The 17419-nt window shown below is 40.8% G+C and overlaps 1 protein-coding gene across 3 annotated transcripts in view; it reads left to right on the forward strand.

Moving 5' to 3' along the window:
* The window catches only part of PGM5 (phosphoglucomutase 5), a 178958-nt gene that overhangs the window by 826 nt on the left and 160713 nt on the right, over nucleotides 1-17419 (forward strand). The window contains exon 1 of one of the 3 annotated variants that reach the window (XM_057724742.1): nucleotides 13812-13944. The exons of the other annotated variants lie outside the window; for them this stretch is intronic. Coding sequence (XP_057580725.1) covers nucleotides 13897-13944 — 48 coding nt within the window. The 5' untranslated portion in view covers nucleotides 13812-13896. Of the gene's footprint in view, nucleotides 1-13811; nucleotides 13945-17419 lie in introns of those variants that run through there. 3 annotated transcript variants of the gene reach the window in all.

A 17419-nucleotide genomic window follows, 5' to 3' on the forward strand; every position in this document is an offset into this window, starting at 1 on the left:
GCCGGCCCTCGCGTCCGCCGGCCCCTCCTCGCCTTGCCCCCTCCGCCGCTCCCCCCACGCCCCCCACCCCGGGCCCAGCCTGGTCCTCTCCGCTCGTGTCCCGACACCGCCGCTGCCCACAGCCTCCCCGGCGCACCCGGCACGCCCGGGCTGGGTCGCGCCCGCAGCTCCGAAAGGCCTTAAGGGTTCCTCGCCCTGCTTTGAGCCCCCCTGGGCATCCCGACCGACCTGCCACATTGCCCTGAACTCTCTCTGGACTCTGACCATGTCCTGCACCTGCTCGCGGTTCTTTCCGACTTTCTCTTCCCCAGCCCTTTAAAAATATCTGCTCTGACCGCTTTCACTACCCTCCCGCTACCAATGTATTGATAGCTGTCCCCCCACCACTCCTGTATCCTATTTGCAATCATCCTCCACTATAAATCTTGGCTCTGCCAAATTTAACGGTGGTATTGGCTCAGAACACACACACACACACGCACGCACGCACACCCCCCCCCCCCCCCCACCCAGTGTTGATCCCTGACATATTTAGCAAGCGTGGACCCTGAAGATTTTTAATATCATTGGCTCGTGGAGTTATTTCATAATCGATTTGATTAGGGAAGGGATGGGGCGGGGATCCGTTTGAAACTGTACTGACTGGGCTCTCAGTTCCCTGGAGGCAAATCTCTAAATGGTCAAAATGAGATTTGCAATGCTTTTCTTAACGCAGTTCCCAACTTCTCCCCAAGATGCCCTTTGGCCGTTGACAACATTTCGTGCCTTTTCTCCCCTGCAGTTTTCATTCTCATTTCCTCTCCCTTCTCCCAAGACCTATGTAGTCTTCTTTTGCAATCTGAATTCTCAGACCTTGAGTTTTTCTCCTCTTCTCGTTTCTCCCTATCCTACAACTAGGTGCACCTTTTGCCATATCCCCATACCCTGATTTCCTCCTTTACAAAGCCAGCAGCATCTCAAGAGGGATACCTAACTTCAAGCATCCCCGAATTCTCTGTGGGAAACATTGTCTAAAAGAGGAATTTCAGCCTTGTTAATGCAGTCAGTTCCACACACATAGAACTTTTCTTTAAGTGAAACCTCTGCAGATGTATAAATGAGTGTGAACATCTTAAAAAATGAAACTAAACAATTATCTGGCTTTTAAATTCCCTCCATCCCTCCTTTCCAACCCTCTCCTTTTTAATTTTTTCATTTCTTGCTTAAAAAAAATAGCTTTGAAGTTGCCCATGCTTCACAATTTGTCTACTGTAATTCCCCCTTTTCAGTGTTTCAGGGATAGGGAAAGAGGTTTGTCTGTCTGTTTGTTTGTTTAATAACCAAAAAGCCGTTGGGTGGAACAGGGCCTGGCTGGGGGGGTGGGGGGAGAGGCGGGGGACTAAGGGGGCGGGGGTGGGGCTGAGTTGGGCGGTGGACTTGTGATCTCCAACCCCAGCAGATGCTGCTGCTGGAGATATAAGACTTGTATTACTCTCTGGCTCCTCACTTGGGATTGGTGAAAGTTGGCTTGAACCAGGGATTTGGAGAGAGGCTGACAAATGGTCCTTTACTCTTGTCTGACAAAGCCGTTCCTGTGGAATGATGGAGAATAATGAGCCTTGGGAGAGCTGTGGCAGCTTTCATACTCCTTCCTGGGCCAGTTTTTCCAAGGAGTGAGAGAAACATAGCCTGTTCAAGATTTATTGTGGGTCCGGATAGTTTTGAAGCTACAATTGTTGATTTGCATGGACAAATTCTTATTATGCTTTATTATTTCTTGGCACACTTTACCCTAAGGACTCTTCAATCTCTTACTTCAACACATTTTATTAACTTTAAGAGTGGAGTTTATTTTAGGAGATAGCATATGTTAATATATACCTAAAATAGAGTCAAATTTAATCCAGCAGTTGTTAAGAAGGACAGAATGACAAACTGAAGTCCATGCAGAAGCACCATCTCTTAAATAATCTGAAAATATTACTTCTAAGATGGATGGACATGGGGGAAAGGGATGGCTGACTTTTATCAAGATTTCAAACATCTAGTTTTCACCACTCTTTTCCTCATTTTGTTTACCTTCTTGGGAGCTTTTGCTAAGGGAAAGTGAATAATCAGAAGGCTGACTTCAGGAGAATGGTGGTTTAAAGGGTAAGCAGAATTGGTCTTGCATGACTGCAAATTGATGGGGATGCACTTGCCTCCTGACTTGGCCTGCTGATTATACTCAGGAATGGGGAACTTAGATTCCACATGGTTTGGCCTTTTTTGATTTCCCAGTTGGATATTCATAAACGGGCTAAAAAAATAGTAGAAGATAGTTCTACTTAGTAGAAGAAGTTCTCTTTGAACTGACATGAATCTGACCAGGTGGGCTGCATTCTCTATCTCTGAAAAATCTTGGTTTTGATTGAAAAAGTTAATTTTACAAAGCAATTTTTCTATAAAAAATGATAATTGCTCTTTGATTATGTAATTCTGGAGGAAAACAGAAGTTTGGAATTTCTAAAATGGTAAACTACACTATTAATGTTTTAATGTCTCATAAAGTTTGAAATAGAGTCTTAGACAAATACCTGTACAATTTGACATTTAAAAAAATTTATTATAAAGTTATGAAACTTACAAGCTTTCAGAAAAGTGGAGAGAATAAATTAACGACTTACATATGCCACTGTCCTAGATTATTGACATTTTTCTATACTTGATTCATCTTTTTGAGGGGCTAAAGTATGTTGAAGTATATTAAAGAAAATGACGTTTTACCCCTAAGTTCCTCAGTATTGGATTTGTAAAAAAGAAGAACATTTTTTCTTGGTAGTTACAGTATCATTAACATCCCAAACAAAAATAAAAATTTATTTCTTTATGTTATTATTATTTTTTAAAAATTTATTTATTTATTTTGCTGTGCTGGGTCTTAGTCGGGGCACGTGGGATCTTTGCTGCTGCACACAGGATCTTTGGTGCAGCATGTGGGATCTTTAGTTGCGGCATGTGGGATCCAGTTCTCTGACCACGGATTGAACCTGGCTCCCCTGCATTGGGAACGTGGAGTCTTAGCCACTGGAGCACCAGGGAAGTCCCTTTTTCTTTATATTATTTTTGACCCAGTCCACATTCAGATTTCCTCAATTATCATGAAATGTCTTTTATTCCTGATTTGTTCTAACTCGTTTCTTCTAATCAAGGGACACACATTACATTCATCTTGTCTCTTTTAACCTAAAAAGTACCTCCCTCTTTATTTGTATTTTGTAAATGAAATTGACTTGTTGAAGAGACCAGATCAGTTGGTTTTTCTATAGAATGTCTCCTCAACCTACTTTCTGGAATTTTCTGATTACTGCTTTACGGTGTCATTTAACTTTTCACTCTATTCCGTGTGTGTGTGTGTGTGTGTGAACTAGAAATCAGTCTAAAGGCTTAATTAGATTCAGGTTCAATTTTTTTTAATAAGATTATTTCATAGGTGATGGTGTGTATTCAGCTGCATAATATGAGGAATCATAATCTCTGGTTTTTCCATCATTCGTGATGCTGAGATGATTATGGAGCGATGGTGGTATGGTCCATTATTTTTCCCTTTGGGACTAGTAGTAGCCTATGGGGTGAACTTTGTACCATGTGAGTATTCAGTTCCTTATCAACTTTTACCCAATTGTTTCAGCATCCATTAATGATACTGGCTTGAGCTGATTATTTCATTAGGGGTTTCAAAATGATTCATTAGGGGTTTCAAATTCTCTAATTCCATCTACATGTTTTAGATGGCATTTTTCTATAAGCTGCTTATTTTCCTCACTACTAGGCTATTTGATTATCCTCTAATATAGTTCCTTCTAGAAAGACAGAATATATGTGTATTTCTCTCTTTTTTAATTACCAATTTTTGAAAGTAAGAATTTGGTGAAATAGCCACCTGCATTGATGACACATGAATTTTGTTTTATTTTGGCTTTCACTTTTTTGAATATCACCACGGACTCTTGGATTTTTTTTTTTTTTTTTTTTTTTCTGCGCACGGGCTTAGTTGCTCTGCGGCATGTGGGATCTTCCTGGAGCAGGGATCGAATCCGTGTCCTCTGCATTGGCAGGCAGATTCTTAACCACTGCGCCACCTACGAAGCCCTCTTGGATTTTTATATAATCAATTTGAATAGATTAGTAAAGAATGAAAAGAAACTACCTTTTTTTAGTCGTTTTTAATGGGGCTATGTGGATTTATCTAAAAAAAAAAACCCCAGAAGTATTTTAATCCACATTTAAAGATACAAACTATGTCATGCTGTATAGAGCAACAAAAAAAAACAAAATACTGAGTACATGAAGTAAATAGTGTCATTTAAATGAATTGTGATTAAACTTAGTTTGAAACTAATTGGTTTTTTATCCCATTTCTATTTCCATGTCCTTTAGATCCTCCTCAGGGGTTTAGATCCTCTATGTGTGTATCAATTTATTCTAATGTCTTTAAGAGTTGAAAAGCTAAATGCATCACAATGGCTATAGGAATGCCTTTGCCCTTCTCTGGGTAGATCCATCGGTGGCTAAGGGCATCTGTCTTTCTCCTTTTTGTTATAATCTTCTTTTTTAGTCCTAAACTACCTTTAATATTGGACAGACGACAGCACTGTATCTGCCTCAAGATGTTTCTGACTTTTTCTAAAGCCTTCTTTCTCTGAGATGACATTGTACGTCAGCACTGATAGATCTTACTGTGGTAATGGGAATGTTCTATAATCTGCACTGTCCTAGCCAACTGGACACTTGACTGTTGAATACTTGGAATATAGCTGATGCTGCTGAAGAACGAAATTTTACATTTTATTTAATTTTGATTAATTAAGATTTAAACTTAGCCGCAAGTGGTCAGTAGCTACCATACTGGACAGCACAGTTCTATAACTTCACGTTTAAAAATAAGCCTGTTTTTAGGCTTATTTTTAATAATACAGACGACTGTCAGTTGCCAAATTCTTGACCCTATGAGATGTGTAGCGTTTGATGAATGTTTGAGTAAAATGCTGTGTCCATGGGCGTTGTGATGTCCACTGTACCCTGTTGAGATGTGAAATTAAACAGAAACGTCAACGTGCCTACTGATGTCTCAGGGTCTCACGGAATGAGGCCAGGCTCTGCCTTTGGGGTACCAGGTGCTACCCCCAGTTTTGACAGACAAAAATCTGAAATTCACTTCTGGGGGAGTATGCTGGAATGTAGATTTGAGAATCGCCAGTTGGGGGGAAATAGCATTTAAGGTCGGAAGTTGTGTTCGAAAGACTGTGTATGAGTATTTTTGTATTAAAAAAAATTTGAAGGCTTTTTTCTTAAACTTACAAAAGATAAAATAAAAGGGGTGTGTGTGTGTCGATGTGTGTGTGTTTTGGAACCAGACTTTTATAACCCAAAGCAACTATCAGTTAAATAAAGGTGGGTCACCAAATACTACAAATACATAATTGGCAATTTCTTCATACGATAACCACACTCTCTTTTGACTTTAGCCCGGAAGGCAATGAGGTGTGGTAGAAAAAGCACTGTATCAGCAGCTGGAGGGCTTGTCTTATTTTCCTATCTCTACCATACAAGTTGCAGTGCAAACGCTTTAGCCTCTTGACATACCTAGAAACCACTTGTTTTCTCATCCATAAATTGGGTATGACAGCACCTCTGAATTATGAGAATCAAATGAAGTCCTGCGTATGAAAGCATTCTGTAACGTCTACAGCACTAAGAAACGCAAGGGAGTGTATTATGGTCAGCTGAATACATCTCAGATAATGATGGTTTGACTGCATGTGTGGACTGACCTAGAGCTCTGTTAAACAAGTTTTAGCCAAGAGAAAATCCATTTGTTGCCTAGTGATACACCATACTGGCCATATGATAATCAGCATTAATGATAATAATATTGGCATACAGTGCAGCTTACAGAAGTCAAGAGCATCTCAATGCCTTGTGAAATCTTTTAGAGGGAGAAAATGAAGTGAAGTGGTATGAGGAATACTAGATCAGCGAGGGACCTGGCTGTACCTTCTGGATAGATGCTGGCACAGATTGTATTTGATTCCAACAGGTCATGAAGAGGTGTTTGCTCAAAAGAATGAGAATATACGAGCCTTGGCATTTATGAGAACTATCTGGGGAAGACATTTTGGTTTAGTCCCAAAGACAAGGAACATATATTTGGAAGAGAAGCAGAGTGGGATATGGTGGTGGGTGGCAAGTAGTGAGGAAAGCAGGAAGCAAGAGAGGGAAATATGTGCTTCAACACGAAGATTTCTTTCCTGAAATGGATCTGGAAATCTGGGCATGGCTGGCTCTAGGTCCTATTTCTAGAAGGGAAAAGAACTGGGTGGTGATTGCTCTGCATTTGTACTGGTGTTAACTCCAGAATAGGTGAATGGAATGGGCTACTGTGGCCCCAACATTAGGAAGGACTGGTTTGTAATACATTAGAAAACCATCAAGGACCTGCCATAAATTTATCTTGCTTCCCTTCCCAAATCCTCATCCCTGGATTGTGGAAATGGGACATCTGTTATATGAGCAATAGGAAATTTTAGGGAGCCCTTTGTTTCATCCATCTCCCTGTTTGTGTCAGTTCATTCTTGACTCTTTTAGCCTCATGTCCTCATTCACTTTTTTATGAGGAAGTAAAAGGAGTGGGAGAGGTTTTGAGAACAGCTGGGCCCTCCCAGTTGCTGGGGTGGGTTATTTTAAGCTTTGTTTAATGTGTCCAGAGACCCAGATGGCATTTTTAACCAAGCTGCTTTATTAAATCTTGTGATAAAGCATAATGATGTTTATTGAAAAGACAGATACACATCAGCAACATTATGCCTGAAACTTGCCCTAAGAATTTTCTATAAAACATCTGTTCCCTTTGTGAACTCTGGAAGTTTGCTGGTTTCTGTACAGTTTTGAGGAATAGAGGTTGGAACCTATTTTGGGCGAATCTAAGCAGAGGTATTGGCTTTACCAACCTTAACTTTCATCTTTTGGGCCCTAGCCACTCTTCTGTTGGACAACAGTGACATGAACAAACACTGCAATAGGATTTGAATAGGATTATTTGGGAATAATAGGCAGAAAAAAAAGAAGTTTAAATTTCCTAGGGCTTTTTAAACTGAAGGTAGAAAGCTAAGGCTGCAATGTGCTTTGTTAGCCTACAGCCTTGACAGCTAATTGCAAACACTCAAGATTTGGCCAGTATGCCTTTACTGTTTATACTTGCGTAGCCAAAGGGAAAGTTTTAGGTTCTTTCATCTGACTTGACTCTCATTAGTTATGAATAAGAGGATATCTAGGATATATACAAGACTTGTTAAAATCCACATTTTCTGAGTCTTTAAATATCTTTCATCTCCTACATTGTTAGTGACGTCAAATTTTGGTAATGCTTGTATTCATATGAAGAAAAAAACTTTTAGGAACATTCAATCTCCAAAGAAATTCTTTTTCTTGGCATAAGGTCACAGACAATTTTCTTTCCCTTTCCAAGTCTTGGCTAATAGGTGTTTTGTACGAGTAGAATAATTATTGCCTTTCTATTGTTTTCCTCTAATAAGAGTACGATTTGGTAGCTAGGGGTATCTAGTTTTGTATTTAGGCATTTATAATAAAAAAGAGAACAGAATTTGAAATCATAGGACACCAGAGTTTATCCTGCTTGACAAAAGACCCCACAAAATACTGGAAGGAGAGTTTTACAGCAAATGGTTAATGACTACAATATATGAAAAGCTTTCCCAAATCAATAAGAAAATTCAAACAATGTAAAAGAAATATTGTCAACCACAACCACAAATGCATGACAAGGTGATCCACCTCATTAGTAACCAAAGAAATACATATAAAAACAGTCCATTAATTTGAAAAAAATAGAAAATACTTGAGCTGGCACAGGTGTTGGAAAATTGTCATGTTTGTACACTGTTGGTGGAAGTTAAATTGATGCAACTTTTTGCTCAGGCAATTTGGCAGTATCTATCTAAATTAATAGAATACTTGTCCAATAACTTAACCCTTAATCTAAGAATCTGTCCTGTAAATTTTCTAATACAAACTTAGGTACAATGTGGAAACATTTAGGTACAAGAATACTCACTGTAGCATTTTGCTAAAGAAAACCTTGGAGGGACTTCTGCAGCCCTCCAGTGGTTAGGACGCCTGGCTTCCAATGCAGGGGGCACAGGTCTGATCCCTGGTTGGGGAACTAAGATCCTGCATGCCTCACGGCTCAGCCAAAACAACAACAACAACAACAACAACAAACCCAACAAAACAACTTTACTAAAAAAAACAAACCCCAAAACTTGCAAACAATTTATATGTTCAGCAGTAGAGAGCAGGTGTGTAATTTGTGATACAATCACACTAGGAGTACATTAATACCCATAAATAAAGGAGGTGGATCTGAATGTGACATGAGAAAGACATGGATGATAGTTTGTTAAAGTGAAACGAAGCAATTAGTACAGGATCATGGGTAGCATGATCCCACTTTTGTGTGTATAATTAGGCATAGAAAATAGGGTTGGAGGAACTTACTCCAGACAGTTAATACTGCATATATCTGGGGTATGTGGGTGTGTTTGGTGGGGAGAGGGGAATCCTTTCTCTTTCTACTTCATATACTTCTCTTTATTAAGTAATTGAACACATATATATGTGTTGCTTTTATAATTAAGCACATCACTAAAGAGTAGTGAAGAAAAAAGGAGAAGCTCTGAATTTGAATTTTTGCAACGTGTATAACCATGGGGAAGTCACCTAGTTTCCTGGGGTTTGTTTCCTTATTTATAAAAATAGGGAATGTCATAATACTTGCCTCCCACATCTTCCAGGGGTTTGGGAAGGATTGAATGAGGTAATGGATTATTATCAATTATTTTATTGATTCATATAACACAATTATTACCAGACTATTTTCCTCTGATTAAAATAAAAGAAGGACATGTGTGTATATGCTTTTCATTCTCTGTAGCCTTACTGATAGAAGGTGCTGGTTGATGCGGTGATCACAGGTGCTTTGGTAAGGCCTCTGGCATGTCTGCAGGCTGTTGGCTAAGGCTTGGGTGGCGACTGATGAAGTCAAGATCCTCTCCCCTCTCCCAGCACGCACGTGTGCACACACACCCACACACTCACTCATGCACACACAAACACACATGTATACACACCCTGTCATGGTACTTGAGGTGACAGCAGCTGCTCTGGCATAGACTTTAACTCAACATAAAGGACTTTTTTTTGCATGGTCTGTGCATTATTTCCTATTACGAATCAGCTGAGTCAATGCCATGCTTTTTCAATCTTAAACCTTTATGAGGCTCAGGCTGCATTAAGAGCAGACCCACCCCTCTATACCCGTTCCACTGCCCCTAAGTGAGGCCAGATCTTAATCTGCTCATTTCATGAGAATTTCCAAGCCTAATGGACTGGGCCATGTGAGAGATTACTGAGGGGAACAGACCAAGCAGAGGCTAAGAGACTCCATACTCATCAGCTGAGTAGTCTGAAAATTCACAGCTGCAAGCTCTAGTGATGCTTTAAAATATTTTGTCAGGATGTTTGTCAGGGTGCCTGTTCTTGCAGCCCTGCTGAATGTTTGGTTAGGAGGCATAATCTTTTTTTGGACAGGATCTCCCAAATGTAAAGTGACAGATGCTAACATGGAATATAAGACAGAAGACCCAGCTTTGCTGTCATAAATAACAGTAAATTGTTTAATCTTGCTGAGTTGTAAATCTGTGATTGCCAGAGGTCTTTAGTTCACTGGAACATAGTATAAGGGTTGGAGGCACTTAGCAAATGGACAGTAATTATTTCCCAACCAGACAGATATTGGTCTGATGAAATTTATTTAAAGATCCACATATATGTATTTTAGTTGACCGTGATAACTACTCAGGGAAAAATGCATAGCTATAAAGAGACTGAGATTTTTCTGGGAAAAAATACACACACATATATAGAGGAATATGTATATGAATATATATATATACACATACATATGTGTATATATATATATATTCTATCTATAAAAGTGCCAAAGATAGTGAGTTTTTTCTTTGAGGATTTTATGTGTGTGTGTGTGTGTGTGTGTGTGTGTGTATTCTGTCTGCCTATAAAGGTTCCAGATGGAAAGTGTTCTTAAGCATTTAGATAGTTTATCAAGTAGCGTGTGTGTGTGAACATGTGCCCAGGACACCCCCTCCCCGAAGATACATCTTCTTCCCTGGATATTTTCAAAAAGAGAGTAGAGCAGAGTCCCAGATGTCAGAAATATCTGAAGACAGCCTAGAGTTGAAGGAGGTGACTAAGTGTTCCCAAATGGCCTGTGTGACTATGATAATAAATGAACTTGTGCTGGAGTTGGATGGACCAATAGTAAGAAACGTAAGTAGTATAAATCCTGCTACTCCAGGCATGAACTGATCTGGCACGGACAGGTCTCTGCTGTGAGCTCAGCAACATGGGTAAATTAGCAGTCTGGCACGGGGCATACCGGTGGACGGTGCACGTCAGAGGCATAGATGGGGCAATGAAAAGAGGAAGATCCAGGCCAAGGCAAGGATGCAGACATGGTCCTGTCACTCATCACCACGGACTTCAGCAGTTTCTTAATGAGTAGGTTTGGTGGTTAAAGAAGAAAGAAGACATTGCACTTATGTAGGGATGTTACAACTAATTTTCTATTTAATTAGTGGCAAGCTACTTTCAGTTTAATTTATCCATAGGATGGGTTTAGTCCTCAAACATTTTTTAGTTTCACGTATAAAAAAACATAGGTAAAAGAACGCTTTTACATTGGTCAATAAACCATGGTACATTTAAATAATGGAAGACTATACAGCCACTAAAATCTTGTGGAAAAATGCTCAGTGACAGAGAAAGATAGACTCCACAGAAGGGGTAGATATATTAAATGAAAGATGTAGGCTACACGACAGTCTCTTGCATAAAAATATATAAATATGTAAATGATAGAGCAAGAGAGAGAGACACCAAGACACATAGACAAAGGTTAGACACTGAAATGTTTACTGTGGTAACTTTTAGGTTTACAGATGATTTTTATTTTCATCTTACTTATGAGTACTTTATAAATGTCATATATATACCATATATATAAATGCCATATATATAAAAATGTCGTATATATATATAAATGTCATATATATATAAATGTCGTGTATATATATATAAATGTCATATATATAAAAATGTCGTGTATATATATAAATGTCATATATGTCTGTAATTAGAAGACCATTGCAGGTTAGTAAAACAACAAATGCATTCAATTACTATGAACTAGAAATTCATAATTAAGAAATAAGAAATGAAAAAAAATAATAAAAAGAAGAAAAAAGAAAAGAAAAAAAAAAAGAAATAAGAAATGACACCAGCAAGGAAGGCAAGGGAAATATATTGAGGATCTGTTGGGTGTCAGACACTGAACAGGACCTTGGCTGTGTTACTTTCTTTCACCCTCCATCTTTTAGGTAACAAAACTGAAATACAGAGACTTCGGGATCTTGTCCAAAGCCACATATCTGGTAGGTGGCAAGCCCAGATGTGCATCATTTCCCATTGAATGCCAGAATCTCAGCTTATCTCAGAGCACTCAACCCTGCCTTCGTGACCCCGGTAGATCCAATAGTTCTTATCCTGGTATCCAGTTGGGTTGATCACCTCATAAAATGGCAGCAGACAGAGCCCTTTCTTCTTTCCGTGAGCCAAGTTCTAGTATCTTAAGGTAAAGATTTCAGTATCTTCCAAGCACTGAATTACCTAATTACCAGTAGGAACATAAGTTCCAATTTAATTGTCCCCATGTTGCACCCAAGGAAAGCTAGAGTGCCTGATCGTCCCAATGAGACCTTGAGAATTGGTGGGCTGATTGAGGAACAGAACTTAGGCCAAACTTCCAGATGCCTGTGACTTTTCTGCACCTGTTCAGATGCTGGGAATCGAATGTGAAATCCGTCTCGGTTTGGTTCTAAGGAACTCTTCTCTCTCCTCCCTGCCCCTGGGTGTGTATGTCAAGACTTCCTGGGGAACAGGCAGCTGAGGAGGAACTTGGTTGCTCCCATCTGGTCTCCATGTCACAAAGCGTATAACTGCACAATTATCCACGTGCAAACGGAGAAGTCCCTTGATGTTTGGATAACCACATCCACGTCTTGAGTTTGTTATTTCTCAAAATTCCACGTAGCCCTCTCCTGCTTACTCATGTGCAGCAGTGGTCAGGGGCTGGCACTCCCCTCTGACAGCTGGGATGAAAGACTGAAGCCCTGCCATCCATGGCAGCTTGGCCCTGGGTTTCCTTCATGGCTTTTGTTTTTTTGTTTAACCAAGAAGATGAGAAACAGGCATCTTTGTGTTTATGACTTTCCATGCACTTTGGAGGTGGACGTGGTGGCGGCCGTGTGGTCCTGTACAGCACTCTGTCTGCGAACCATCAGGGAAGTTTCTGTTTAGTGCCTGCTTTTCCCTCTCTGACTCACTTTGGGAATGTGACACAGTGAACAGAGGATATTGACGAATGTCATGCTTACCTTTTTTCTCTCTGTGGGACTCTTTTTTTTTTTTTAATGACTCGTTAAAAGTTGAAAGGAAGTCATAATGTGGAAATCTTATTTAAGGGAGTTCATACACGAAAACAATCCTGCTTTCGTTAGTGTTATGTTACTGGGGAAAAATCATTTGGAACCAAGATTCCACGTCTACCCTGAGATTCTAGCCTGAGGGTTTACATTGATATTGCTGCTCTCTAGGACTTTCATCTGAGCTAATTAGAAACTGAACTCATACTAAATCTAATTTAGAAGAGTAGTTGTTAGTGTTCTGAAAAGAGGGAGCCATCAGAAATAAAATCATTAAAAAAATTCGTTGTGTAATGAATGGCACATGGCGTAAAGGATGGACGTGCTGGGAGAAAGCTTCGCGAAATAAAATTTTCTCTTTTTAGGATACTGGTCTGTGGTATGTGGAGGGGCATGTCGATTCCTGAGGCACTTGCTGTGCCCATTCGTGGGTGGAGTAAACGGTGATGCAGTCTAGGTGAGGTTTAAGAGTTGGCGGAAGACACTGGCATCTAGTTAGAGGAATAGACTCAGAGGGATCATAAGTACCTGCACCGAGGGAAATGATTGATGGTCATTGCACACGGCTGCCTGCTACATCCTCCCTTTCCCAAGCATTTAAAAGTCACGACTAGGCAAGAGCAAGTTCATGCTGGGTGTGTGTGTGTGTGTGTCTGGAAGTGTGTGCCTCACGTGTGTGTCTGCAGGCGCTCGTGTGACAGTGTTCTCATGGCTACAAGTGGGTCCTGGGGTCTGGATCTGTGTGCCTTCTGTGTGTGTGGGTAAGTGACACTGAACTAGGGTCTATTTCGCCTCCCTTTCCTAGTGGGAACCGAAGGACACGTTTCTCAGTGGCAGTAAAGCCCACCCAGGTTGGTGCACCATCTGCAGGGCTGGGTGGGGTTCCCATTCCTCCAGCCACAGACAGACCATACGATGTGGGTGTGGCAGCTCCTCCAGTGCCCCTTTGGGAGGGTCAGCGAGGGAGCAGCAGGATGTGATGGCTCAGACCTCCCCAGGCTGCGGTCTGGATTTCACTCAGCAATAAGAGTCAGATGTTGCCGGCTTCAATGCTGTAAACAGAGCCACAGCCAATGATGTAAGTAGATCATCTTTTCCTTCCAGGGTAGCGGTCTGCAACTTTGGGTACTTTTAAGACTTTCAGAAGGGGAAGTGGTAGCTCAAGGGATAATCTAAGGTCTAAAATTGAATTTTAAATGTTGGTGGAGGGGAGGGGGTTTGAGGAAGACAATAGCATGATTTGTGTCATGTTGAATTTCACAAAGAGTTTATAGAATCTCATCTTAAGTGAATTTTCATGACCCTGAACCCTCTCAACTTTGCAGATGAAGACATCGAACCTCAGGTAAGGGATGTGATTTGCCTTTAGGTCAGGGGTGGAGCCGAGACTTATATGTAGATCTTTCAACTTTATGTTGGGTGCTTTTTCTTCAGACAACAGTATTTCCAAAGGTTTTATTTCTTTGATCAATTACTAGATCTTGAAAGCCATAGCTTTTCTGATGACATTTGCTGTGGGTTAATGGGGAGAGAGAGAATTCATAGGAGAGGAGATAATAGACACGCAGAGAGGGTGATGTGAACACAGAGGAGGAGACTGAACTGTGGGCTGGTGTCTGCTCGGGGCAGGTGGGGCCCTCAGTGGTGGCTGCCGCCAGGTCAGCCTTGGTGGGTGGAGGTCCATGCACTGAGCCCATGCTTGACCTCCCTCCCTGCCACCGTTGGCCACTTTCTTCATAAGCCCATTGGGTAATGACAGGAGTGGCTGGAGAAAGAGGCTGACTGGTATTGACAGAGCCAGTCATCCTAGCCACTTGGTTACTGAAATCCTCCTCTGCTGAGGTCACCTTTTGGTGAGAATTCCCACGGAACACAAATATCTTCACGATTTTCCTTGTCTTGTCTTAGAAGCCTCATCACTTGCTCTCGTGCATCCCCTCCAGCACTTGTCTCCTCTCTGCCATCCCTCAACTAGACTTACACACAGTGTCCAGCGTTACCTTGTTTTTTTTGGTATTGGTGGGTTAATGAGCAGATCCACATAGGTAAAGTTTCCAGATAACTAGAATTTAATCTTCTGTTAATCCTCCGCTGATAACTGAAATGTTTCAGGTTGAAATTTTATTCGAGTTTATTTTCCCACTTTAACCTTAAAAAGAGTAGATATTATCTTTTCAAAAAAAAATTCAAGGGACTTCCCTGTTGGTCCAGTGGTGAAGACTCCGTGCTCCCAATGCAGGGGGCCCAGGTTCCATCCCTGGTCAGGGAACTAGGTCCCGCATGCTGTAACTAAAGGTCCCGCATGCCGTAACTGAGACCTGGCTCAGCCAGATAAATAAATAAATAAATAATTTTTAAAAAGATGCCATAAAAATTTAAATTTAAAAGATGAAAATGTATGTATGATCTCTCCTATGTAACATATAAACTGTACATATTTATTTCTGTATTTTTCTAAGTGCTAGCCCCAAAGTGTACATAATTGTACATTGTTGTAATAGCTTAAAAGTTATTTAGATTTCTGCATTTTTGACTCAGTATTAAAGCATTGTCTATGTTCCTTCTCTACTACTTAAGAAAATGTAAGTTGTTATAGCAAATAAATCTGGGATGTAGGCATTTTTTTTGCCTTAAAAACAATAGAAAGTTATTTCTCACTCACATAATAGTCCAATGTGGATGTTGCTGGTGGGCAAAGACTCTCGTGCATCCAGGGAGATAGGGACCCAGGTTCTTTCCATCTTGTTGCTCTGGCATCTCCTAGCACCATGTGGTCACCTGTGCTGAATCTCTAAGGGGAAATAAGCAGTGAGGAGGAGATATATCTGCTTCTTAACATCCTTAGCCCAGAAGGAACACAGATGACTTGTGTTCTTAGTCTCGCACTAGTTTATCACTTATTGCGAGAACTGGTCACATGGCCACACCTAGATGCAAGGGTGGTCTGGAAAATGTAGCCCCTGGCTGGGCAGCTGGTGCCCAGCAACAGCTCTGTCCTGTGAAAGGGGGGCATAACTTTGGGGACTGTTCACCGAGTCTGCCACAGCTGCTCCATCTTCATAATTATCCTTTTAGATGGCTGAAGGATATTCCATGTGTTGATACATCACACTGTATTTTACAAGTTCTTCATCATTAGACATTTATAATGGTTGTTTTAAATTTTTCACCTCTAATGAATAGCACTGTAGGAAATGTCTACACATACCTTTTTCCTCTCTGAAGATTGTTTCTTTAAGACTAATTCTGAAAAATGGGGGAGATAGAAAATTATGAATGCAAGTTACAAATATTTTTCAGATTCTTGAATCTACAGACTTACTCCTTGAGGGTAGTGATTAATTTGTATTCATTGCTGTATCTGCAGGGTCTTCTACATTGCCTGTTTCATGGTGATACTCAATAAATGAGTTGAATGACTACATAAACTTTAAAGAAAGCATGTGGAACATGATTTATCATGGCTCTGGATAATAATATGAGTGTAATTTTTGTCCTGTGTCTTTCCCATTTTAATCAATGGTATCACCATCCATCAAATTATTAAAGGTAGAAGCTGGGGGTTGACGCCTTTCCTCACTGCCCCTGTTTTAGTTATTTATTTCTGTGTAAGAAATTATGACAAAATTTAGAGGCTTAAAATAAGAACAAATATTTACTATTGCTTAAAGTTTCTGTGGGACAGGAGGTAGGTTCTCCTGACTCAGTCACAGTTGCATATTGGTGGGGACGTTGTCTTATGAGGGCTTTGAGGGCTAGAGGATCGAGTGCAAGGTGGCTCACCTACATGGCTGGCAAGTGGGTGCTGGCTGTTGGTGGGAGGCCTCAGGTCCTCTCCATCCAGGTGGCTACACGGGGTTCCTTGAGTATCCTGGTGACATGGTGGCTACTATCCCCCACAGTGAGAAATCCAAGAGAGCAAGGCAGAAGCAGCAGTGTCATCTATTGAAAGCCAGACACTATCACTTCTGCAGTGTTCTACTCATCACCCACATCTGCCTTACTCAGTGTGGGAGGGGACTCCACCCAGGCATGGGTGCCAGAAGGCATGGATCACTGGGGGCCTTCTTGGGGGCTGTCTCCCATAGCACCTCTCTTCCATATTTCATTCCATCCACATGTTCTGTTCATTCCTCTTCCAAAAATGTATTCAAATATAGTCAGGTCTCTTCATTTTTACAACCTCTAGGCTAGTCCAGAATGCTGTCCACAGGCAGCTCTGCCGTGATAGCTTTCCATCTGATCGTCCTCCTTCTTCTCTTGTCACTCTCTAATGCATTTTTCATGTAGCAGCCACTCACTCATAATTCATTCATTTTTTCAATTATTGGTAATTAATTCAGCATATATTTATTGTGTACTTATCATATGCTAGGTTTGTTCTAGATTCTCAGAGTATAACAGTGAAAAAACCAAAGTCCTTAGAGCTTGTATATATAGTGAGGAAATAAACAAATGAAATGGAAAATTATTAGGGGGTAATATGTGCAATACAGAAGACTAAACAGGGTAAAGAAAATAGAGGACAATAGGCAAATTAGGGACTTACGGGTGCTGTACTGTCTAGGGCTGTCAAGGGTGCTATCTTTGATTAATTGACATTGGAACAGTAACCTAAAGGACAGGAGGGGGCAAGCTTATGAACACGTGGGTAAGAGTGCTCTAAACAGAGGAGAGAGCAAGTGCAAAGGCCCTTCGCATGCTTGATGTGTGTGAGGAGCAGCAAACCAGCCAGTGTGGCTGGAGCAGGGGAGGGGAGGGAGGAAAGTGGAGAATGGCAGGTGAGAGCCTGGTAGACTTTGAAAACTTTGACTTTACCT

The sequence above is a fragment of the Hippopotamus amphibius genome, chromosome 2 (genome assembly GCF_030028045.1).
Source record: "Hippopotamus amphibius kiboko isolate mHipAmp2 chromosome 2, mHipAmp2.hap2, whole genome shotgun sequence".
Taxonomy (NCBI): domain Eukaryota; kingdom Metazoa; phylum Chordata; class Mammalia; order Artiodactyla; family Hippopotamidae; genus Hippopotamus; species Hippopotamus amphibius.